Source organism: Sitophilus oryzae, unplaced genomic scaffold (assembly GCF_002938485.1).
Source record: "Sitophilus oryzae breed Bouriz unplaced genomic scaffold, Soryzae_2.0 scaffold_1494_pilon_pilon, whole genome shotgun sequence".
NCBI classification, from domain to species: Eukaryota; Metazoa; Arthropoda; class Insecta; order Coleoptera; family Curculionidae; genus Sitophilus; species Sitophilus oryzae.
In genome coordinates this window covers 4,622,022-4,647,242 of record NW_022146163.1, presented here as the reverse complement: position 1 = coordinate 4,647,242, position 25,221 = coordinate 4,622,022, and the positions used below count along the sequence as shown (strand labels likewise).

Here is a 25,221-nt window from a genome sequence, read left to right as displayed (position 1 = left end):
TTAGACTTAATTGATGAGTTTGAAGGGCGGCCTATTTTATGAAATTAATAATTAACTATTAAATTAATTAAATTCTTATGCATATAATCTAGGTCACTAAGTAAGGCCATATTATGTTGACGGCGCAAAAAGAGGCGTTCTGCCTACATTTTTCGTCCTTTCCTTTTTTTCTCTTTTTTGTTACCCGCTAATGCCTCTATAATTAAAAAAGCACAAGCGGCTATCGTGTCCTTATCGACAAACACATTAACACTGATTCACACACTGATTACTGGTGGAAACGCAGCGAACACCGCAAACAGGCGGAACGCTCCGCGCAAAATGTTTTGTTGCAGGTCGTACAGAGCGCTCCCGGAAAATGTTTTGTTGCAGATTGTTTGGAGTGCGCGGCGCGTTTGGTTTGTTCGGAGTGTTTTGTTGCAAGTGAATACGAACCTTTTGATTTGTTTTTAAAGCTTTTCTGAGGCGTTTGTTTTAAAGCAACGTATCTCCTATACAAACAGAGATAATGTTGTGATTAAAAAAACAAAATGCTCACAAAAGATGAGGCTACAATGTGATTTGATTTAGCAATAGCTACTATAGCTGCTGCACCCTACAGGGTGTTACAAAATTTGGACAAAACTTCGTCTTATTGTTGTGCCCTGATGTATATGCTCAAAATCTTTCTCAAAATAAATTCGGAATAAAAATTGCTGACGTAGCATCAGTTAAGAAGGAATCTTTGGAAGGAATTAATTTACAATTTAAAAAAAAATCATAACGAGTGGTTCGCGAGAAATCCAACTTTGAAATTGGGACTAGTTTTTAGTGGCCGGTTTTTTTGCCAGTGAATGTAGTAATATTTTTTTCTACGCACATTTTCCTACAAGCATAAAAACCGACAACACTGTATGCCTCTTTTTGTTTTATCTGTCTGCCAACCAGTCATTGTGCGCGTTCGCTGACTATAGGCTGACTGACGAAAATGTCGAAAAAGATCATGGCGTCAGCGATGGCTATGAAATGAAGATCGCTGTCATTTTATATGGGGAATGTCAACGATCGTCATTTCCAATCCAACTGGGCGCCGTTTTTTTTCGATCATACGGTAGCAGCTAAAGGTGGGTTCATACAGCCAAATAAAATAAAATAAGAAATAAGGAATTCTTATTTGTGCGCGTTCATACAGTCAAATAAAATAAAATAAGAAATATATATTTGCTCATGCGCTGTACGATGAAGCTGGATAAATGTTAACTTTTACGATTGTTTATAGTAATTTTACTATTTATAGTATATTTATTTATTCGTTGCCTACTATATTATAAATTTTACTTATGTGAAATTATAAAATAAATTAAATCCAAACTGAAAATATTTGTAGGTTAGAATTAAGCTTGCGCAAAGCCGTTTTCACATAAAATAAAACAAGAAGTAAAAAGATAAAGACTTCTTATTTTATTTGGCTGTATGAACGCATGTACGGTATCCCATATAACCAACTTTCTTATTTTATTTTATTTGGTTGTATGAACCCACTTGGAACCCACCATAACTTTATGACAGGATGTTGACCACTATGCAACTTGATGAAGTACACTGTTGCCAAACCCCCTATAAAATCCTATACTATTGTGGAAAAAATTAAGACAGACTATACTCCTATGCAAAATATCACAGATACCATAGAGAATATCCTTTTAAACCATAAATTTAACCTAACCTAACTTAACAATAAAGTTGTAATAGACTATGCAGCATCTGATGGAAGGTATGAAAAAAAAAACAATTTGACTAATCTTCATTCTTTAATAAATAAGTATAAAGTGAAAGATTATTTCTTTTTTTTAGGTGCCTTCTCTAGACCTAAAACATATTTTTTGGGAACTTTATATTTTTCTGTTAGTATGTTATACACAAAAACAACTTGATTTCCTTGAACTAAGAGTTGGTCACACTTTTTTCCAGGTGGTTTTGGAGTTATACTTGTACTTGCTGCCACACCATGTTGACATTCCTTGGCAAATTCATTAATATTAATTCCAAATACTTCTAAATTATCAATTATAGTAACTTTCTTATTGCCAGATCTGACAGATACATTCATCGTGATAGGCGATATTTTACCCTTATTGAATATTTCATCTTGGCCAACATTGACTTTGAAACAATTTTTCATTGATTCGCATACTTTTTCAAATACCTCCTCCCACGATACAGATTGCTCTGTTTTGCAGATTTTTCTCAGAATGGTAGTACTGGGTTTGACTAGTTTATTATTATCAATTTCTTGACAATTGTTTTCTTTAATGTAACTTGTAACAAACTTGTGAATATTAGGCCTATCTATAACATCTCCTTTGCGATAACCACCTTGTTGAAAAATAGGTAAAACATTTTCAGTTATTACATAAGATTCAGTTACAGTAGTTTTATTTACATTCTTTGCATCTTCGTTAGAGTCTGTTTTTGGCCTTAAGTCAGGTTTCAAATAGAATTCATTATATTTAGGATGCTCCTTATTAATACTCATTATGGTTTCCACACCTTTTTTTACTTCCTTTACCGTAATTAGTTGTATTTTACACATTTCGTCCAGAAAGTTTTTTAATTTTTTGTAAGAAGTTTTTTTAATATCTAATGTGTGGCCTTCAGGGCATGCCGGGAGCATTTGTAATTTGTAGAAATTTGAGGTAAGGATTGGCAGCGTGATCGTCTTTGAATACTTAATTGATGCTAGAAAACAATGCATTAAAACTTCATCCATATCAAAATTTTCATTAGTATTGGATACATCTGTTTCGTTTTTGTCATCTGTGTCTTCTAATAAATCCTTATCTTGTGGGATGCTCCCATCAGATGTTATTTCTGATCTATTTATTTCTTGTTTATTTTTTCCCAATTCAGGAAAGTCTGACTCATAATCTTTTGTAACAAGAAAATCTGGTGGACCTAAATTTGGTTTGGTAGTTTGTGCTCCATCAATATTACACAAATAGTCCCCTAAAAAATGATGAACATTGACACATTTTCCTTTACCTCCTGATCTTTCCATATCAAAAGAACTTAAACATGTCGTACCAATTGCTACTGCACATTTATTATTTGATAAATTTATATATACTAAACTATTTGCATTTACATTTCCATACTTTGATAATCCGGTTTGTGCTGTTGGAGTAATCACACCGGGCAGCATTAAATCAGCTCCAGAATTTATGTAACTCATCACCTGAGGATGTATAGTAAAATATGGAATAAGATTTGGAATATTCCATAATAAGTATACTGTAGGAAACAACTTGTCCCTTACACTGAACAACAACGGTTGTTTCTGTATACAATAGACTTGCACTGTTTCATTGTCATGAGTTACAAGTTTAATGCAATTAAGTGTTTCTTTTTTATTGTTAAATAAATTATTGGCTTCTACTTCTGAAACATTTGGAAAACTTTTGCAGAAAAGATCTTTTACATTTTTTCTTTCGGATCCTTTAACTTGATTATTACTTTTAATTCTCACTGGTTTCTTGAACATGTTTTACACGAAAATTGGGTATTTTGCACTTATCTTTATTTATTATTATACTTTAATTTTAAATACAAAATATTTTTATCAACCTACAGAATAGACAACATATAACCTCAAAATAAAGTAGTTCAAATGCATTATCATCTCAGATATCATATATAATTTTTAGATTAGGTTCGACATTTTTTATTTTTTTATAAGAAATAATTCTAGGAGAAACATATGAGAAATCGGAACTGATCAGTTGCGGTAATTAACAAAACAGTTTTTGAGCCTCAAAACTATTTCATTTTTATTTTATAATTTTGGAAATCTGAATTGCCGAATTCATATATAATAAATAACTTACACTTTTATGTACATCTCTCTGGTACATCTCTATAAAAAATAGATCAAACGTCCATTTTTTCCTTGCACCTGTCAAAATTAAACTTTGTTTTGTTATTCTATTTTTATGCTCTAGTTTAAAATTATTTATTTTTAGTTTTAGTCTATAAAATAAATTAAAAATAACTTTGTGCAATAAAAGTGTTTGGGTTCTACCAATTAGAGAAGCCGTAGTATTTGTTAGGAATACAAGAATATAAAGAATATATCTTCAAGTTAGAAGGCTATGAAATGTCAGTATTTTGAGTTTTTTACAAATTTCTCATTTTATATAAATTTTTATACTATTTTGGCTATAAAAGTGTACGATGGCAAACAATTTCCCTTGCTATAGGTCTCTAAACCAGTCTCGAGGATGCCCTGTATCAGTGGGCAATACTATTTGTGGAGAAGCAAACTCCCTTGATATCATGAAAGAGTTTAATCGACTTTATGAGGATAAGATGCAGCAAGTAGACTCTGAAGCTGGTGGAGACTGCTCACAGGTCTGTACCTAATTGTGAGATCATTTTTATTAACAAATTGAGTTCATAAGGAATAAACAATGTATGAAGGTAAACATATGCTATTTATGTCATACCTTTGTAGGAGAAAATTAAATTACAACAAGAATGGATAAGAAATTTAACACAGCAAAATGAAATGTTGGTTAAAGCAGTACAAGAACTTGAATATGAAGCTACAGAGAGAGTAAAACAATTAGAAGACAAACTTCAGAAAAGTGCTCAGTGTTTATGTGAAGTAAGTATGCTTATTTAATTAATATTGTTTTATATCTATCCTTAAACCTATGTTACCAGTATCCCCTATGTTCTTTTCCTGAATAATAAATCCACCATTCTCAATAAAAGTTCCTAAGATTTATTACTTTGGCATGTGATCATGTAAGTGTTTGATTTACTGAGATATAGGATGGATAAAAATATTTTTATATTTTACTTTAGGTGATGAGAAAATACAGAGAACATGATTTTACAACAGACTTATTAAGTGAGCCTTTGCAGAAAATATCTAATTTGGAAGATGACATAAGAAACGTTTTAGAGTTTATTCGCAGAATAAGAGAGAATGGAGATTGGAATACTGATGGTCTGTTTTTTCACAAGATTAAAAATGTAGATCTGCTAGGAACCAATACAGCAAGTGTTAAAGAGTTAAGTATAAGACTAGTAAGACTATTTAGACTAGAACAGTTTTATACTAATATACTGTTATGTAAAAGTTCTTCTATACATCATTTAATTGCATGTGTGCATACTGCACATACTGTGCATCACATATGTATGTACAGGGTATCCCATTTTTGTGTGGTTTATGGGATTTCTTGTTTATGAGTAGAGATACAATGATGCAATCTTCACATTACTTTGCTACTTTTTTATGAAACTAAATATGATACATACCTGGTGCATCTCAAAAGTGGCTCACACTTATAACTTTTTTTATTTTTTTAGTTAAAAAAACTAGATTTGGTATGTTAGTATATGACATAAATTAGGATTGATTGAAATATTCAATTGCTTTCGGTCACTTCCTGTTTCACTGGAAATGACTACAACTATTGATTTTCATTTTTTTACTTTATTTGATAAAAATTAACACTCTGAGTATAATGACATATCATATGTTAACCTTTGACATTTTCACATATGGTATATTTGAAATTATAACTCGCGGTTCGTAACGAAAATTTGACTCGAAATACCAAGTGTTTGGTATCAAATTATTGGTAAAAAATGCTTTTTCCAAATATGATAATGAGCCACCCTCGTTCCATGTGAAAAAAATTGAGTTATTATTAAAAATACAATTGGAGCTATTCTGTACATTCGTCGGTATCAGTTACCGACAGCTATCGGTACATACGGCCAATGAGCGTCGTGTTGATTGTTGTTGTCATAGTTACCGATCGGCCCTATGGAAGATATCGCAAATTTGTACCGACGACTCTCGGTATCTCTACCGTGAGGTTAACAAGTCCGTATACCGTACATTAGTCCGTACATTTGTACCGATTTTCATCGGTACAAATTTGCAATATCTGCCATAGAACCGATCGGTAACTATGACAACAGCAATTAACACATTTTTACTATATGCAAATACGTATCGAGAGCTGTCGTAACTTACCGATACCGACGATTATCATTGCCCCTGGGGCGCTATTCTGTAAAATCGTCGGTATCGGTAAGTTACGACAGCTCTCGGTACGTATTTGTATATAGTAAAAATGTGTTAATTGTTGTGTATAATGTGTCCTGTTCTTCTTGTCTTTCTCTATGACGTCGCTCCCCCCTCCAAACGAATTTCCAAATTTCCTATTATTTTCTCAAGCCGGTCCTGTTCTTCTTGTTTTTCTTTCTTTTGACGCTTCTAAACCTTCTAACATTTTTTCTTGATTTTCCATAAGTATTTTCTGTAGGCGGTCTTGTTCCTCTTCTTTCTCTCTTCTCATATTCTCCATAAAATTGCCCAATAATTTGCTATTCCTCCATTTTCTTTGCTTGCTCCCTTGTACCAACCATAAAAATACTCTGATTCGGTCTAAAAATCTTCCAATCCACTTAATTTCTTCTTAAAATCCTCTTGAATCGCACTTCCGACACCAATTGTTACGGATTCCATGGGTCCACTATTTAAACTCACGATAAAATACTTAACGAATTTATTTGTCTCACTCTGTACACACAACTTATACTATTTACAACACAATTTATGCAACTACTATTACTCTAACGGTATTTCGCGGTATTATCAAATTTTAGCCTTCAGACTATCTTCAGACTGCTCCTTTGAATAAGAAGACTAAGGAAGGAGCATAATGCTATCCATGTATTCATGCATGGTGGGCGGAAAAGGCTCCATAAAAGCTCTCTAGGGTGGGGATCCTTGACAGTTCTGTTTGACGATTCATTTGACACATTTGAATTTGATTTGAAATTTTGTGGATTTGTCAGTCTTTAGGGAGCTTATTTTATGTTATTTATTATTTATTCTACTACTGATAGTTGTATAAAGGTAGTAAATCTAGATGGAAATTGTGGCAGAACTTAAATTAACAGTGACACTATCGGGATTTATCGAAAAAGACTCTAAAATAGTTGGTTGTGTAGCGTGCGGTAGATCTCGGCAAAAATTGAGTGAAATAATGGAACAACTTTTCGCTAGTAAGTGACTATAGGTATAATATACATACGTGTAGTAAACCGATCATTTATGAAATTCACTTAAATTAACTAAATTATATATTTTTCTTGCATTTTAGCTTTTATTTATTACTTGTCAAAGATTTAATGTCAAAGAATTTAGATATGTTAATTTGACTTACCTGCTTCAGTAGCGTATCGGATGTTTGTGTTAATAAATACTTATTATAACTTATCTATTTTTATTACAATTATATATTTTTATAACAATTTTAATAACTACCAACATTTATTCACAACGTAAAATAAAACAACAAATTATTGAGTCTGCCCCACGTCTACCCTACATCATAGTTTTACATTTTTTTAATAAAATTAGAACGACACTGATAAACCGGAATTTAAGTCGGCCATATTTGAGGCCCATCGCGGTGTACCTAAGATTTTTGATATGCTCCTTCCTTAGTCTTCTTATTCAAAGGACTGCTCACAAAACACATACACAAGGAGAAGTGCGAGCGCCTTGCTAAATATTGGAAAGTGAAATTGACGTTTAAATTTGACACTGTTGACAAGTCTACTGCTACTAGCGCCCCCAATATCGCTTGTAGGAACTACGGACTAGATTGTCACGCATGGCGGGAAGTTTAAAAAAATAAAAAATTTTAATTCTTCATTTATTTTTAATTATGACATAGATAAAAACACAAAAAATACACCATTTTTTAAAAATATGTTTAATATCAATATCAAATATACAACAGAAATTAATTTCACCACAATAAATTAATAAAATTAAAAAATAATGTTACAAGTAGATCAAGAGACAAAATTAATTATAACAAAACTGAAAAAAATGGCGTCATAGATGGCTTAGAAATGACGATATATATCATAATTTTGAAAGTAAAATTATATAGGAAATGTCATCGATCATCATTTTGAAGCCAACTGGACGATTATTTCAAACATACAAGCTGAGTTCGTTCATAGTGCTCTGAGAAATCTAGATAAACAAAGAATAATAAATTAAAAGTATTCCAGGGAAAAAGAGAGGAAAAACCTGTATCGTCTCTGATATCTGTCAGGGTTTTGTTGAAAGTGTCATCTTTTTGCTCGAAGTTTTCAGGTCGATTAAAAAGATGACATTTACAACAATACTTTGCCGTAACTTTCACAAATATCAGAGAGAGAGTACAGGTATTGCCTCTCTTTTCCTCTGGGATGCTTTATATCTGTTCTTCTTTGTTTACCTATATTTCTAAGAGCATAATGCCAAACACGACTACAGTATATAATAATTTCAATATCCTAAGTGGAAAGAAAAAAGATCACCTTTCTGTTTTGTACTATGGTCCCTTTCTTCCGATGGCTCATCTCGTTGATATTTAGGAAGGTATCCATAAAATATATATTTTATTATCGGTCCTGGGATGAAAAAATATAAAATTCAATTTCATTTGATGATCCTTTTCTGTCACCTAAATCAGGAGAATGACAATGAGCATGTTAAGATGAAAAAAAACTTATTTATCAACACTTACCTACACGTTAGTCCAAGGAGTTTTATCAAAAACCTATATTTGCCTAAATAATTTATGTATTCAATTTACAAAGCAAACTGCAGCGTGTAAACAAAAGAAATAAAATGGCGACAAGTCAACGTCAACGACCCGACAAGGAGAAAAGTGGTGTTCGAATAACAATTTATGGGTTGCAAAAAATTGTTTTTGTCTCCTTTCAACGCACACTTTAGAAAGAAAAAGAGATGAACAGTTATACTGAAAGTATGGAGTCTAAAAGGAGGAGGCGAATCGAACGCAAAAATTATGGGCCCAGTTTTTGAGATCTAAATGAAGTTCGAAAATCGCCGTTAGGGGCGCTTGTGATGATTGGGATACTAGAAATACACAGCTTCTTATGGCAAGAATAACTATTTTGTTATAAATTATAGAGCCAAGTTAATATTTGGGCATATTTTTACCAGAGTTAGCTTTTAGAAACGTGGTTTTTCTAATTGAGCAATGTGCGTGGCTAAAATTGTGAATACAAAACCTTAAATTTGAGTTTGAAAAGTTAGTTAGGTTATATTAGATGCCGGTTTAATATATCCTTTTCCTAAGTTGATATTATAAAAATGTTTTATTATGTGGTTCTTTTTAGTGCATACACGACCGAAGAAACATATAAGCTGCTAAAATAAATCTTCCCTAGAACTGTTGTACAAAAAAGATAGAAGTTCCAGCAACAAATTTATCACCAGTTCAACCTTTGATTTGATGTAAACAGTAATTGTTTCTTGATGAGAAATGCGAATGAAATAGTTTATGGTGTGATTGTGTTAGTGTTTTATTAATAGTTTTGTTGATGCAGTTTAAAGGTTCATAGTTTTTCATTAAAACATTTGAAATTGACATGTTTACATGCAGTTTAGTGTGATACCATTTTAATAAACATTAAAATCTTTCGAACTAGTAGTGGTTTTATGGCGATTGACAGATTGAATAACGAAAATTAAGAGTATTTTATCAGGAATAACTTAATCATAAATGGAAACTGAAGACGAACGTTACCATTGCACCCTTTGATCGGTGTTATCTATTCCATAACTTTTTATAGCTGAAACTAGAGAGTAGGTATATTGAGCTGAAACGTTTCCTGTGTTCAATAGCGTTTTTTCTAGCGTTGAATTGTAAGTTTTAATGTCATTAGCAAAGTTTTGCAAATTGTCACTGTTTCGTAGACAATTAAATTCAAGATATATTATATTCAATGTCACCTAATAATTGTAAAGGTTTTTCTATTGATATTCACTTTATTAATATAAGGTAGGTTTGTAAATAAAATATTAATGAATAAATAATGTACTCAGTTTATTTCAAAAGCACAAAAATACAGAGTTGTGAATATGTATATACGCTGACTTATTTCATCATATAAATATTTATTTAGCAATATTAATACATTACAACTTTTGTTTCTATTAACTAATTCCACTAAATTTAATAAATAAAATATACAATATATAAATTTAATATACAATTTAGCACTTAGATATTAAATATCTATATGTACTATGCCAAAAAATAAAACAGGAACATCATATTATATCAAGAACACAAAAAATTACAATTTAAAAAAAATGCATTCTAAAAAAATACCTAGCTACAATATACCTACATATTAATTTAAAGAGCTTATTCATATTCATAAAAACTATTCTAAATGGTTTATATACACAATCAAAAGTATCAACCACAATACAATAATTTTCAAATTATTTCTTATTATTCCTCAATGAAAAAGCGTCTTGCGACGGCTAGTCAAAAATCTAAATAATTTTTTTTATAATAAATTTACAATCTGACATATGCAAATATGTCAGTAGTAATATCGTAATTTTTACTTTATGAAATTACTACATCTAGAACCGATTTTAAAAAATTGTACAAATTTTCACCCCTAATATAACCCTTTTAAGAGATAAATTTTCAAAAATCGACGTTCTTAGTAGATTCCTAGGACAGATTTTAAAAAGCTTTTACAGAAAATTTCGCCCCCTCAAGCGATAAATTTCTGCTCGTTCACCCCTCATTTCGCCCCCTTTTGGTGCGAATTTCCAGAAAACAGAGCCGCAGCAAAACACATTCTTACTGCTTCTTGCTGGGTACTTGGTAAAGTGGCTATAATTTCTTCGAGAGCTTCACTCGAAATAGCAGCACATTTTTTCTTGGAGTCCTCAACATCCTTTATAAGTTTAGTAATCTGTAGAAGATAAAATTGAAAAAAAATATATGCAAGCAAATATGTGACATTACCTTTAATTTTAATCTCATGTTCTTGCGAGAAACAACGCGCACCACTCCTTTTATTTTTTATGGCGCCTTACTAACAATGACTTAACCATTTTCTTTTTTTTATTTTTATTATCCAATTGACAAGAGGTGCAATTCTTTGAAATTGCCCCCTTCTGTCCAGGCCTTCTGAGGGGAATCACACCAGTGCATGAATCAGAAGCGCTACAATACAAATAAAATTAAAAACTTAATATTAATTATAATTTTATAACTTTTCCCAAAATGTTAAAACCACAAACAACACCATAATTAACAGAAAATAATTTGTAATGAACGATTGATTAAGACACAACTGATGTAGATTGACCATGCAAAATGAAACATGCAGAATCATGAAATATTATAATCCATGACCACAAACACCATAAAATTAATCACATAACACATAGATAATGCAACAAATCGAAAAATACTCAAGATTGTAAATAAGCAAAGCCATTTCCCTTTGATGATATTTTTGTTGTTGACAGATTAGACTGATAGTCAAAAACAAAAATCAATAATATTATGATAGTTGAAACCATTTTTTTTCAATTTGTTGCAATTAGATTTATTAGTAGAGGTAAAAATCAAGTGTAATCTTTTTCATACACAGCTGCTGTGTGCATCTGCCATTTGTTTAATTCCATTCCAGTCAATGGTCTTCCATTTAAATCGCTTCAATCTGCAAACCTAAAAATTTATTTGTTTTTGAATGCGTAATTTGAGACAGTGGATAAATAATTAAGACGTAAATAGTTTGAGCCACATGGTTGCTTTATTTTCAGCAAAAGTCTTTACCTACAGCATACTTCAACTCCTTCGTATGCTAACCATAAGAAAATAAAAATGTATATATTACTAGTCTAAATATTGAGAATTAGGTATACTGAGAATTATTATATCTAATAAGTAAATAAAAACAACTAATAATATTACCATAGCTTAATTTCAGAACAGACTCCCATTCTATTGACAGATATTAATATGTTTTCAAGTTCTTCAAAACTAGATATTTCTGAACTTTTCTCTTCAAAAGTAATTTCTGTTTTCCCAAATAAAACCTTAAATAAGTAAATTAAAAAACACAACTTTATACCAACAAAAAATAAATACTTAATATCTACCTTATAAGACATATCCTTGCAAATTATAATTTTTTTTTTGGCAAGTAAGTATCATCCCACTCAGCAAAGACTATTTCATTTGAACCTGAAATAAATGTACCTGCCCATCGCTTGTTTGGTGTGCCAACTGCAGCCAAACTATTTTTCAAATTTGTGAACATAGTAACTCTACTGTCTGTAACATCAACTGGCACATTAGTAATATCACGAAGAATTTCATTCTCATTCTCAAAGTTAGGTTCTGAAGTTTGATTTTCAACATGATTAATAGGCAGACCTTTTACTTTTTTTGAATTAGAAACTTTTTCAGTTGCTTCACTCCTTACACATGGTGGTTTCCTCTTTCTTTTATTACTAGAGAAATATGAAGGCAGGTTAGGAAAAATTCTTGGAATTGAACCCTCCTTTAATAATGGTCTACCCCGCTCAATTCTACTGATAGTTCCGTCAGTTAATTTGATCTCATAATGAGTCAAAATATCTTCATCTAGAAAATGTAGTTCACAAACAGCATCTTTGCTGCTAAGTGTCTTGTCTGATCTGGGTATCGCCTTTTGCCACTGCTGTAGCAAGCTAGGATCCTAATAAAAGATATATAATTGTTAAATAAAATAAAAAAAAAACATTTTTCACTATTAAAGCTGTTATTTTGAGAATACGATCTTGAAGTATAAATATTTAATATTCACTTTCAATAGCACTGTTCAAACTGTGGTTAATATAGGTACATGTCAACAGGTAATTTTAGCACCTAGTAAGTATTAAATTATTTTAATTTTATAACAAGGCCTCCTAGGTTATGTTATACACATGTTGATTTTAGGCTATATTTCCTATTAATTTGGTTTATAATTTAATCTGTACACTGACAGTATATAATTTTAATGTTTTTCTTAACATCTATCCATAATTTTTATAAATAAATAGTCATACTACTTACATTAGGAGCTTTGAAAAGGCTTGGGTTTCTTTCACCCCGTTCTTTATTTGCCTTGTTTTTATTGGGATTCCCACTTGTACAGCCAGGTACAAGCAATTTCTACCACGACTCATTGTTGTACTGCTAAAAATTCAGTAAATTAACTATAAATTTTATTAAAAACACAATTAAATCGTATACTAACAATGAAAATGTAGTATCCCAGTCGATCGCAGTGCCTCTGCTGTCAAACCGAGGAAGCTGCTTAAAAGTGGGGACAGAAATTTCAAATTTGCCCATTGCCGATAAATCTCCTTTTTTAAGCCCTCCATAACTGAAAGAATGTCAAGGTTTTATCTGTCACTCTTGTCAATAATTTATCGGTAAGGAAGATTCCTAGAAAATCGCTTGTAGTCAAGTTTTCAACCATTTCCAGTTCTCCCATAAGATGTGTCATCCACCTGGGACTGCTCCAACTGTTAAAGCGCGGGCCTTATATACCCCCTGGCGATGGTTTCTGGAATTTTCTAAAGAATTCTGTATTTTTCTTTTACTTTCTTTAGAATTCGCCAGGTTCCTCAATGCACCGTTTCGGTTATGCAACCAGTAATACACCTTTACCTTAACAATACCAAATCTCGTTTTTTTATTTGAAAAAATAAAGAAGTTATAGGTGTGAGCCACTTTTGAGACGCACCCGGTATATGTTTGTAGCTAGTTGCCTTAGTTCCTGAAATACAGGGCGAATTTGTGATGCTCAGTAGTGAACGCAACATCTACCGGCAGTCAGACGCCTGCACTCTGTTCAGGAGAGCATAGCAAAAGATATATTAAAGAACCAGTTTTCTTAAAATTCTCTCCCGAAAATGTTGCTAGCTCTTAGACTATAAGCAAAACAGCTAAATCGTTATGGAAATGAAGATATAAAATGACACCAATCACAAGCAAATCGTATATATTATATATCCGATAAAGGGAGACATGAAAATGCAATAAATTTAAAAATAATTATGTAATTATTTTTAAACGTAATTTTATAACTAATCGAAGTCTTTAAATTCAACCAATAAAATTAACATTGTATCGTTGGATACCGGATACATGAAAATTAAGCTTATTTCCAAAGCAAACCATTTTGAGCAAAAAATTGGCGCTTTTCTCTAAGTAACACTTAATCTAAGGTTAACACAATCTTTGGGTTTTTGAACCTCCCGCTTTTTCATTTCAAAAAAATTGCAGCATTTCTTTAAAAAAATAATTAAAAATCCCAGTTGACATCCTGAAATCAAAATTATATTTAAAAAAAATAGAAAATAGTATTTTTATTATGGAAAAATATCATTTTTTTAACACAATAATAACAATTAAATTTATGGTTCATTCTGTAGTCTCATACAGAACAGACTATGTGCAATTATTTACTATGGTAATCGCAAAACAATTTCCGATGCACGTGATCAACTTTGAGTGACAAGCGATGGCGACAGCGCTGCCAGATTGTAATGGATTTATGAGATGAATCTTAATTTAAAATTGACAAACAACATATTTATTATATAATTTTTGAAAGAGTTTTATATTTTATTTTTAATTTAATAACTAATATTTTAGTGATTAATTGATTTATTTGTTTTATAGCTTATTTTACTTATTACATATTGGCAAAAACTAGTCTTTTATGAAGATTATTATAAGCGTTATTATGGGTAATTTATTTATTGATATTGAATAACAAGTAAGAGTGTGCTATTAATACACAAATTAGTAATCACAGAATTTAATAAAAACTAACTTTGAAAGTGGTATAATGTGCTTATCAATCAAACTTACTTTTCTGACTGCAGTCAAGGGTAATAAAGGGCCTTTATTCGTTCTCGTTCAAAATAGTTAAAAAAAACAGGGAAGCTACAAGCTCTTTGCTTCGACTGTTTAAATGCTTCGGCATATTTTCAACACACAATTTCAAGAAATGCAATACAAAAACTCGAAAATTTAGTTCTTAAAAGAACTGTTTGTGCTTAAAAATGCAATTTAAAAAAAATACTATGAAAATAGGCAAAAAAAAACGAGAATTACAAAGATTCAACAACAACACGATATTATACAAAATACTGACTGACACTAGGATAATTTTCAAATAATAAAGGACAACATTGCTGAACACAGCGCAATGTCACAAACATAGCGATAATAAAATTCGGTTTAAACTCATTTTTTCAGCGTCAATCTAAATAAAATCTATGTTACAATCATTTGCTCTATAAAGTAAAATGAAGAGCTGCTCGGTATCTTAAATTATACAACAAATTTAAACATTTTTGCCAAAATTTTATTTAGTCAGGTTTATAGACATTAGTGTCAATGTCGATATGATTGATGACGTGCATCGGAAAATGTTTTGCGATTAGAATATTTTGACTGAAGACATTAAAAAAATTAAAAAGCTAGAAAAAATTGTTTTTGAATTAAAATGGCATACAAAAATTGTTACTGACATTTATCCATTTATCATTTATCTTCTGTTTCAATTGATTCAAATATTTAACATCCTTTATTTGTATTTTTAGGATTACAACAACAAGCGGTACTGATGAGGTGCGTAAAACGGCAAGATTCATATTTAGCTTGAGAAATAACAGATGTGCAAGCTTTTGTCCTAGAAATAGCAGAAGTCGTTCTCTTTCTTGCAAAAACCGAAACAAGATGTGATAGAATTGTTAACACATTATTTATTTTTAACGATTTTAGGTCAATTAAATTATATGTTCATTTTTTGGTGTTGATTAATTTTTCTTATATGAATAAGATGTGTTAAGTTTATTCAAAATGAAATATTACAGTGATTAGAGTTTTGCAATTTTGATAATTTATAAATGCGAAATTTTACTAATTAATTTGGTATTTTATATATTAAGAAAATTAATTGTTTAACCTTTTTATGATTTACTATGTATTTTTAATTTCAGGGTGAAAAATTGTTAAATGAAAAAGAGAGGTGAGTTTATATTTGTTATTTAATTTGATTGTATTTGTACTTTTTATTTTCAACATTAATCAATCTTATATAATGAGAGAGTGGGCCTGAATACTACATTCTTTAAAATAATTGTGTATGAAATAAACTCAAATTTAATAACAATATAATATAATTACATACAAGGTCTGATTTTGTTTAAGTTAACATCACTATTTTATATTCGACGATATTTCTAGAGGTCTACTCATCCAAATATCAACATCTAAAGCTTGATTTTTATCCTTTCGTTGTCCGACGATAGGATTATACAATATTAATTTTATTGGTTGAATTTAAAGACTTCGATTGGTTAGAAAATTACGCAGTTTTTCTGCACTTTGGTCAGGTGATCATAACAAAACATATATTAAAGAACCAGCTTTTTTAAAATTCTTGTTTTCCCGACGGTATTAGCTACTATTACATTTTTTAAGGTTAGATTAAATTTTAATAAAAATCTGATCAAATCTCTAATCCGAGGGGTAAACCGCAGGATAAAATGTGTACACTAATTCCCCAAATTTATACTAATTCCCCACTAATTCCCCTAATTTTTCTAATTCCTCTAATTCCCCAACTAATTCCCAATTAATTCCTCTAATTCCCAACTAATTCCTCTAATTCCCCAACTAATTCCCCTAATTCCCCTACTATTACTAATTTCCTCATCGAAAAACTTACGTAAACTAGGCCACACATGATGGTAAGTTATTCAACAAACGTCTATAGAGTTTGCTGTAGATATAACTCTCGGTTTTATAATAAAAAACTCTAAACAAAACACCATATTTTTTTATCAAAAAATATAAAAAAGTTAAAAAACTGAACACATTTCTTGTGGAATATTATGATATTATCGAACAAAAATAAGCCGTTATTGTTTTTTAAATCCTTCATATCTTCTCCTGATATTTATTTGATCTGTCCGCTTCAACTGGAATGGGCCATCACCAATCAAATTTATAGGACCGCACAGAATAAATTTTTTATGAACGATATCGGTGTCTTCCTTCTTGGGCCAAATAAAGGTTGATTCTCACTATACCTTCCGTTTCCATTCCATATCCGTTCCGTATTTTTTATTGTATGGACGCTATACGAAAGATTCCGTTCCGTATCAGTTCCATACTTTTTATTATACAAATTATATCATTACGAAAGTTTTATTTTAAAAACTTGTATCTTTTGAAAAAGGTAACAGATTTAAGGAGGTGCAAAAATTAATAAATATCAGCAACATTTTAACAGAGCTGGTACAAATGTAAGGACTTGACAACGCTGTTTCCGATACGCTTCAGTCCGTCCGACAAAAAAATGTATGGAAGGAAAGGATATGGAACGGAAGGGAAACGGAACGGATAGTGTGATCGGATGACGGATTTACATGATATAATATTTTATGTAAACGGAAGGGAGCTGATATGGAAGGTATAGTGAGAATCGACCTTTAAACTGTCGAGCTCTGCTTTCAGAAACCTGAATTTATAATTTGCATTTCTATCTTCAATAATTCGACCATTAACCCACGACTGGTCATAGAAAACCGCGTAATACTTTTCGAAGTGTATATCGAGTTCATCAGTTTCCGATAAATTGGAGGGAAGCATTCTATCTGAAAACTCTTCCGAATCACCGGAGTCGTCGAGTTCCATCACGTCCGAATCAGTTGAGGAGTCAGTGCTCGTGCTCGTGTAGTTTGATCCATAGGTAACTTCTGTTTAGATTTTTTCATTGCCAAGGGCAATTGGGACTTCTTAGAACCTGTTTTTTTCTGTGTTTTGCTTGCACTTCCTATGAATCATTTCAGTCGGTCAGTACTCACTCTACCATTAGACTGATCTAAAAGCCAGCAGTACGATGACTTTTTAATAATCGAAGATTTCTTGCCAAGATTGAGTGATTTTGAGTGATTACGGTGATTTTTCCGATATGCTATGTACTTTTTGGGAAAAATCTTTTAAACTTATGGAACTTGTTTCCAAAGAATCATCACATTCGCGATTAGGGATCTGGTTAGAAATTAAGTCCGCAACCTTGTCCATAATTATAAATCTTCATTATTGACACAATTTACTACATCTTGGCCAATTTCATTTTCCTCGGAGTTTTCGTTGAGTTCAACATCATCTTCGTCAATATATTCGTTGTCCTGTCCGTTTTTCTTCAGTCTTGTAAATAATGGTATCTGCATATATTTCCAGTCGTTTTCCTTGGCACTGATTCCAAAACGATTCATATCTTCTACGACCATTTGGAGAGCTTCTTCAACTGTAGTTTTGATATCCAAATTGAGGACTTCTTCTTCCAGTGTTAATTTTTCTTCCTTCAGTCTGTTTTTCAATCTATTGTCTTTTCTTGGAAATGCAAAAGTTCCCCTTAGATCATTTATGGTATCATTTATTGTGCTAATTCTTTCAATTCGGTTCAGCATATCCTTTGTACTAAAATTGATTACTGTTGAATAAGTAGAGGTCATGGATCTTGCAGAACGAAATAAGGATTCACAGGCTTGGCTACCAAGAATGCCGATGCTTAACATTTCTGGTCTTAACTCGGAGTTTTTAATCTTCAGTATCAGTTTAATTAAAGCGTGGGCATTCATCTCGATGCAAAGGTAACAATTACTGGTCAAAAAATTTTCTGTTTTGTATTCTTTTTTTTCTTTAATCCAAACTCTCCAGATTCTAGTGAAGAATACTACATACCAGATGCGATATAGCCGAAGCAAAACAGTGCTGGAATCGAGGAACGACGATTTAACGTAATTCATAAGTTTAAGATACGCCACACTACCTTTACTTTGTGGAATTTCCTTACAGTTGAGGGTTTGGTTTGTTTCCTTACAGTTGAGGGGTTGTTGGTGTATTGTAGTGATTTAGTGATTTATTTTGCTGGAATTTCCTTATTAAGTTGTTCAATTACTATCAGACTGCACATTTTTTCTGCGGAGGCAAAATTCATCTTGTCTTCATTTTTGAGATCAGAATCTGTAAGAAGGTGTTTATTTTTTGAAACCTTTAGGACCAATTCCCTGAAATGATCCGAGGTGGCAGTGTATTTTCCAATCGGTAGATTTATTTTCGGTTTTAGGAAACGCGTACTCATTTTTGTTAAAATATGAGTGGTGTCCTGTACATAGCATTCTTCATTTTGTCTATGCTACACTGATACCACTTCCAGTCTGGAACTGACGAAGAATGTAGGGGCTCTGCAGCTTGTGTGTGGAATATGTTTTTTCTGCTAAAGGAGATACCAAATCAGCACCGCGAATTTTTTTGTAGCATCATCGTACATATTTTGATTGTTTGAGCAAGTAGAATTTTTGAGTGATACATCTTGCAATATTTTGAGAAGTCGCGGTATATCAGTCTTTTGGTCAGTTACTAATTCACTTATATTCTCCAAAAGTTCTTTCGCTAGTTCACTGTTTTTAATGACTATTTCGCTCACTTTTTCAGCGATGAAAAAGTAATCCGTGATTAAACTTTGGTCATTTACCAATTTTTCTCTAGCTCGTCTCTCCCTATCACACCTTTGAGATTTCTTCTATTCCATTTAGATAGAACATTATTCTCATTCTGGATATCGATTTTGTGTAATTTTTTCAATGAGTATTTGAATCGATGCAGTTACTATCATCTATAAGCGAACAAATTCCCCACTAAATTCCTCTAATTCCCCACTAATTCCCCACTAAATTCCTCTAATTCCCCACTAATTCCTCACTAATTCCCCACTAATTCCTCTAATTCCCCACTAATTCCTCTAATTCCCTACTAATTCCCCACTAATTCCTCTAATTCCCTACTAATTCCCGACTAATTCCTAGAGGTTGTACACCAAAATTCCCCTGCGAAATACCCCTCGCTCTAATCTTAATAAAAATATAATAGTACAAGAGTTATTTTTTTATAGCACCGTCGCGTGGGGAAAACGAGAATTTTAAATAAGCTGGTTCTTTAATATATCTTTTGTTATGCTTTCCTGACCAAAGTGCGAACCATTTGGTTGCCGGTAGGCTACGGCGGTTCAGTACTGCGCATCACATCTGTACAGGGTATCCCATTTTCGTGTGTTTTATAAGATTTCTGGTTTATGAGTAGAGATACAATGATTTTTATATTATTTTGCTACTTTTTTTATGAAACTAAGTATGCTACACATAGGTTTGTCCTAGCCTCCTTAGTTCCTGAAATACAGGACGAGTTTTTGATGCGCACTAGTGAACAGATATTGAATACAGATATGCTGCGTAGTAGTGAACGGAACGTCTACCGGCAACCAGACCAGATATATTAAAGAACCAGCTTTCTTAAAATTCTCTCTCGAAAACGTTGCTAGCTCTTAGTCCATAAGTAAAACAGCGAAATCTCGTTATGGAAATGAAAATATATAATGACACCAATCACAAGCAAGTCATATATTCGATGAACGGAGGCATGAATATGCAATAAATTTAAAAACTGCGTAATTTTCTAACCAACCGAAGTCTTTAAATTCAACCAGTAAAATTACTATCGTATCGTCGGACATCGGAAAGGTGCCAGGTGGCGTAGAAGTACAGGCTCTCGTCTACCAATCTCAAGGTAGTGGGTTCGAATCCCATACCCGGCATTTCATCAGCCGACTATTTTTATTAAAATAAAAATAGTTTGGTTACCTAGGTTGACTCAGCCTTAAATGAGTACTTGGGATTCACAATTCTGAGGTAATAATAGGCGGTTGAAGCGTAGTGCTAGCCACATTACCTTCCTTGTATACCGAACGGCTCTAGTATGGCAAGCTGTACCTTGCTACTCCCAAGGCGTCAAACGCTATATACAGGAGCTGTTATTATTATATCGTCGGACAACGGATGCATGAAAATCAAGCTTTAGTCGGTTATGTTCGGTTCTTTATTTTCTATAAAACTATACCACAGCAAATTCAAAATTAAACACTTTACTTTATAAAAACTAGCTTGTATATGCAAGATAAGTTAGTAATATTTTGTGTTAAATTATTGTAGGACTGTTATTGATTTGACGGAAAAACTGCACTACTATAAAACCTTTGGAGATGTGGAGAGTATGGCTAAGGAATTAGAATGTAAACGAGAAGAATACAATTCTTTGAAAGAAGTAAGTTATTGTCTTTAGTTTGTTAGAAGTAAGTTGTTGTCTTAAGTTTAAATTTAGGTACAAATTTTACTTAGAAATCATTAGTCGGTCGCAGTTATATTGATATATCAACTCTAGTTATACCAAAGAATTATTAACTTTAAAGAAATATATAGTTTTTGAATTATTTATTGTTTTTACAAAGTCGTTCTATATTTTTAAAATTGGTGTATAGACGTAAAATCATACTTGTAGGTTTTTTATATTTTGTTATCTAATCGGTTTTTTAAATTTGCCATTACGTGACATGCAAAAATTATGTTTTTTGTTATTGATCATGCAATAACATTTCAGTTCTAGCTTTTTTATAGCTGAATTTGCGTTCTCTGATTACCGTTATATAACTGTCAGGAGTTTTTAACTGTCAGTTTGTTCTTTCAAAACGAAATTTTATCCTTTAACAAAAACTTCATATAACTTATGATCAATGAAAAAGAGATATTTCACATACCTATCATTTTTTGTAACAAAATTTTCGTCTACTACGACATAGTTTTTATTTCTACGGTATATTTGCTTATTCAAATCGACTTAGTAAGTTACTAACACATAGTGGTATGCCGTATGATTAATGAAACCCTTACTTGAAGGTAGTATAATACTTTAAAGCTATTTTTTAACCTAATTCTTCGTTTATTTTAGGCAATGGTTGACATGAGACAAGTTTTGACGGAAGAGGTGGCCTCTCGACACGACCAAATTATTCTGTTGAAAAAAGAAATTCAGACGCTGGAAGATACATGTGCGCAGGCTGAGAAACAGCTTATCTTCAAAGATGACATCATTAAGGAACTAAGAAAGGACATTAAGCAGTTAAAGCAACAGGTAATGAATGAAATTTACACATGTGGTTTAGTTTTAACCAAGTAAACTTTAAGAGGCGATGAAATACCAAAATTGACCTTTTATTTCTAAATAAAACTTTTAAAATTGCAAAAATCACAGCAGTTAAAAAAATAGTGCCTTACAGCGATAGGACACTTAGCGCATTATAATGCGTTAACTTTGGTAATAGTTTGTCATGTAAAGTGGAATTGGCCATGCTACGATATTCTACCAATTCGCAACAGTTTTTATTTAAAAAATATAAACAGGAATGAAAATCTCTCCAAAAAATCATTTATGGGTATTTCGCCACTGCACTGCAAGAAAAATCAACAAAATAAATAGTTATTTTTTGTAAAAACTTCTGCGTTAAACCTAAAGGGACACTGCTTGTCAGAAGTTATGTTTACAGTAATAAAAATTTGCCTGAAAAAAATGCTTAACGTTTCGGAAAGTTTATCTCTTTCCGTCGTTGGAAGCAAAAAAATATAAAGAATAAAGAAAAAAACTATTTAAAATATTTAAATTCAACTATTGGAGAACACTTTACTTTTTTTAAAACAGATACGTCTACAAATTCTGTTAAAATGACATTATATCAAGTTAAACTTGACAAAATTAACAATTACTACCTGATAACAATTATTTAATAAGGTAAAACCAAAAAACCCAAAACTTTCTGTATGATTATTTTTAAATTTTACATATGTTATGTTCTTTAAAATCAAAGAAGCGATTGCCATACATTTCTAACATCTACAGATGCATGAGCAATACATTTATTTTTATTAGATTGAATTAAAAAAGCCTCTTTTATTTTTCTTTTAGAGACTATCGCTTCTTTCAACAAGAACGTCAACTGTTTCTTGTAGACGTATCTGTTTTAAAAAAAGTAAAGTGTTCTCGAATAGTTGAATTTAAATATTTTAAATAGTTTTTTTCTTTATTCTTTGTATTTTTTTGCTTCCGACGACGGAAAGAGATAAACTTTCCGAAACGTTAAGCATTTTTTTCTTTGTTAGGCAAATTTTTATTACTGTAAACATAACTTCTGACAAGCAGTGTCCGTTTAGGTTTAACGCAGAAGTATTTACAAAAATTAACTATTTTATTTTGTAGATTTTTCTTGCAGTGCAGTGGCGAAATACCCATAAAGGATTTTTTTGGAGAGATGAATCCGCCACATAGGTATAGACATTTTTTAGAAATGAAAATGACAGTGCACTAACACAACAGATACAAGTTTGTATCTGTTCTGTGGCACTAATAGCCAGGAGACTTTTGAGTAAACGAGCCTGTCATATTAAAAATGTTTAGTAAAATATACTCGTTGGTTTTTCATGTTTAACAGTTTATGAATAAATTCAATATATAACAGAAATTTGTTATTTTTGAGTAACAGATATTTTTAAGCAGAAATCGCACAAATGGTGGTGTATGACTGAAAACTTTTTACCTACTATTTATGTTCAGCCTTGTCAACCTTTTTATTTGCATTTGAAACTTGTATTAGTCTGATCTTAGTTTTGCCTTATGGTGGTGTATGACTGAAAACTTTTTACCTACTATTTATGTTCAGCCTTGTCAACCTTTTTATTTGCATTTGAAACTTGTATTAGTCTGATCTTAGTTTTGCCTTAGATATAAATCTAGATATGAATTCGCTTTCGTAGCTGTGATCTGTAGTAATATAGTAAAATTGAATTTGGTTACATATGACAGGGAAATTTTGAACAAAAAAGCATGCATTACATTTGTCTCATACTTTTAAAAGTTGTTAAGCAAATAGAAAAAAATCACGAATTTCGTATTGAAAACGATATTTTTTATCATCTCTTAAAGCTTATTAAGTTAAAATTTAACCATTAAGCACTAATTCTGAGTATTAATTCACTTACTTTAATGTTGATCAGTTAGTAGCTTCTTTATGCGAGTTTAACATTTTATTTTAATATATTTAATACGTATCGCGTTAGGTTAATATGACTTTGGCGTTAGTTTTCGCTTTAAATAGAATACAAATTACATAATAAAATCTATCCTGCGGCTCTCGTGTGTCTGTCAAATTTTACCTTTATAGTAATCATAAAGTATACTAAACCAGCATTACCTTATGATAGTAATAATGGCTAAAAAGTGAGTTTATTGGCCGAATTTTGATATTGTCATGTTATATGGCGACATCTATCGGGGAACGAACAAGGCAAGTTCCGTATTACCGATCGTGGTAATGGAAATTACTAGAAGCAAAAAGAATACTACAGATACTTCTGGAAAGTACGCGAAATATCCGTTGAGGTATTTAATGCGCTTTCCGAGCTTTACAGTTGAGTCAGTTTTTAAAGAGAGAGTTCTGTAAAAGCAAATTGTGAACTATTTCGCGAAGGTGCTTTCAAAGAGTTATTTGTTATTTGTGTGTTATATTTAATTATAGTCTGTCCAACGACAAAATCCGTGACAGTGATAGATGTGTCTGTCGTTTTAATTTCAAAGTACTTTATTTTATTTTACAAAGAAATAAGGTGGTACAATTGAATACCTATATTTAAAATTTGAGTGACAAGTGATTAGGTACTTCAAAATATTGTGAAAAAAAACTGTATGGAACTGAAAAAATCTTATCGAGTTATTTTATTAAAAAAAATACGGTATGTGTACAAGTAATATATATGTGTGTATAAAACAAACAAGGATGTATTTTAAACAAAACACGCCATTATTTTTTTAGCCATTTATTATTTTAAATGTCAAATTTGATAAAAAATCCGAGAGCTCTAGTTAAGTTAAATTTTCTTATGTCATTTTTAATCCAGTTAACAGCAAAAACTATCGCCTATATATCGGTTTTTTTACTAAAATACTAAAAAATTACAATTTTAAAACTAGCATAAAAATATAAGTTAAAATTATTGTGAAAATTCCACACCTGTAATTTTTAACCAATCAAAACGTGTTTTTTTGACAAATCACTATGGCAACGGATAAATTTTAGTGAAAATTTTTTCCTTGTGGGCACCCAACAGCGAATTATACTGGAAATTTTTTAACGTTTATAATGACAGATTATCTTTCTGAGAGTCTGGTTTGTATTTGTTTAAATGATAATATTGATACATTTCAATTACAAAGCTAAGATGAAAGTTTGCAAACTGCTTCCATACACTTGACTTCGATTTCCTAGTATTCGCGGGTGTCAACTGCTTAATCTCCTGGCGAATATTTTCTTTGCTTTCATGACCGAAGCCGAACATTTTTTTAAGCCGTACCACTTGACAGCTTCAAAACTGAAATA

At 31.4% G+C, this 25,221-nt stretch overlaps 2 protein-coding genes and 2 long non-coding RNA genes across 12 annotated transcripts in view; 2 read left to right on the top strand and 2 right to left on the bottom strand.

The window, feature by feature from the left end:
• Positions 1-1,772: 1,772 nt before the first annotated feature.
• LOC115877540 (eukaryotic translation initiation factor 2D) lies at positions 1,773-3,627 on the bottom strand. The gene has a single exon (XM_030893772.1). The coding sequence runs from the start codon at positions 3,518-3,520 to the stop codon at positions 1,817-1,819; it is 1,704 nt and encodes a 567-aa protein (XP_030749632.1). The 5' UTR covers positions 3,521-3,627; the 3' UTR covers positions 1,773-1,816.
• A 312-nt stretch (positions 3,628-3,939) lies between these two features.
• Positions 3,940-25,221, top strand: part of LOC115877536 (myosin-11-like) — a 100,638-nt gene continuing 79,356 nt past the window's right edge. For 5 of the 9 annotated variants that reach the window (XM_030893771.1, XM_030893764.1, XM_030893766.1 and 2 more), the window contains exons 1-6: positions 4,141-4,386; positions 4,490-4,642; positions 4,846-5,054; positions 15,497-15,524; positions 15,896-15,924; positions 20,954-21,065. In XM_030893771.1, coding sequence (XP_030749631.1) covers positions 4,210-4,386; positions 4,490-4,642; positions 4,846-5,054; positions 15,497-15,524; positions 15,896-15,924; positions 20,954-21,065 — 708 coding nt within the window. In that variant the 5' untranslated portion in view covers positions 4,141-4,209. The other 4 variants (XM_030893765.1, XM_030893769.1, XM_030893770.1 and 1 more) reach the window with 4 other exon arrangements.
• On the top strand, positions 8,782-10,345 carry LOC115877539. The gene is made up of 2 exons (XR_004049363.1): positions 8,782-9,122; positions 9,211-10,345. It is a non-coding gene; the product is annotated as an uncharacterized LOC115877539 (long non-coding RNA).
• On the bottom strand, positions 10,919-13,264 carry LOC115877538. Its single transcript, XR_004049362.1, has 6 exons — positions 13,135-13,264; positions 12,951-13,070; positions 12,011-12,591; positions 11,823-11,947; positions 11,496-11,576; positions 10,919-11,066 (listed from the first exon to the last, which is right to left on the bottom strand). It is a non-coding gene; the product is annotated as an uncharacterized LOC115877538 (long non-coding RNA).

What these genes read in the sequence shown, in the direction of transcription:
- LOC115877540 (XM_030893772.1), bottom strand. Translation starts at nt 3,520, where the DNA reads ATGTTCAAGAAACCAGTGAGAATTAAAAGTAATAATCAAGTTAAAGGA.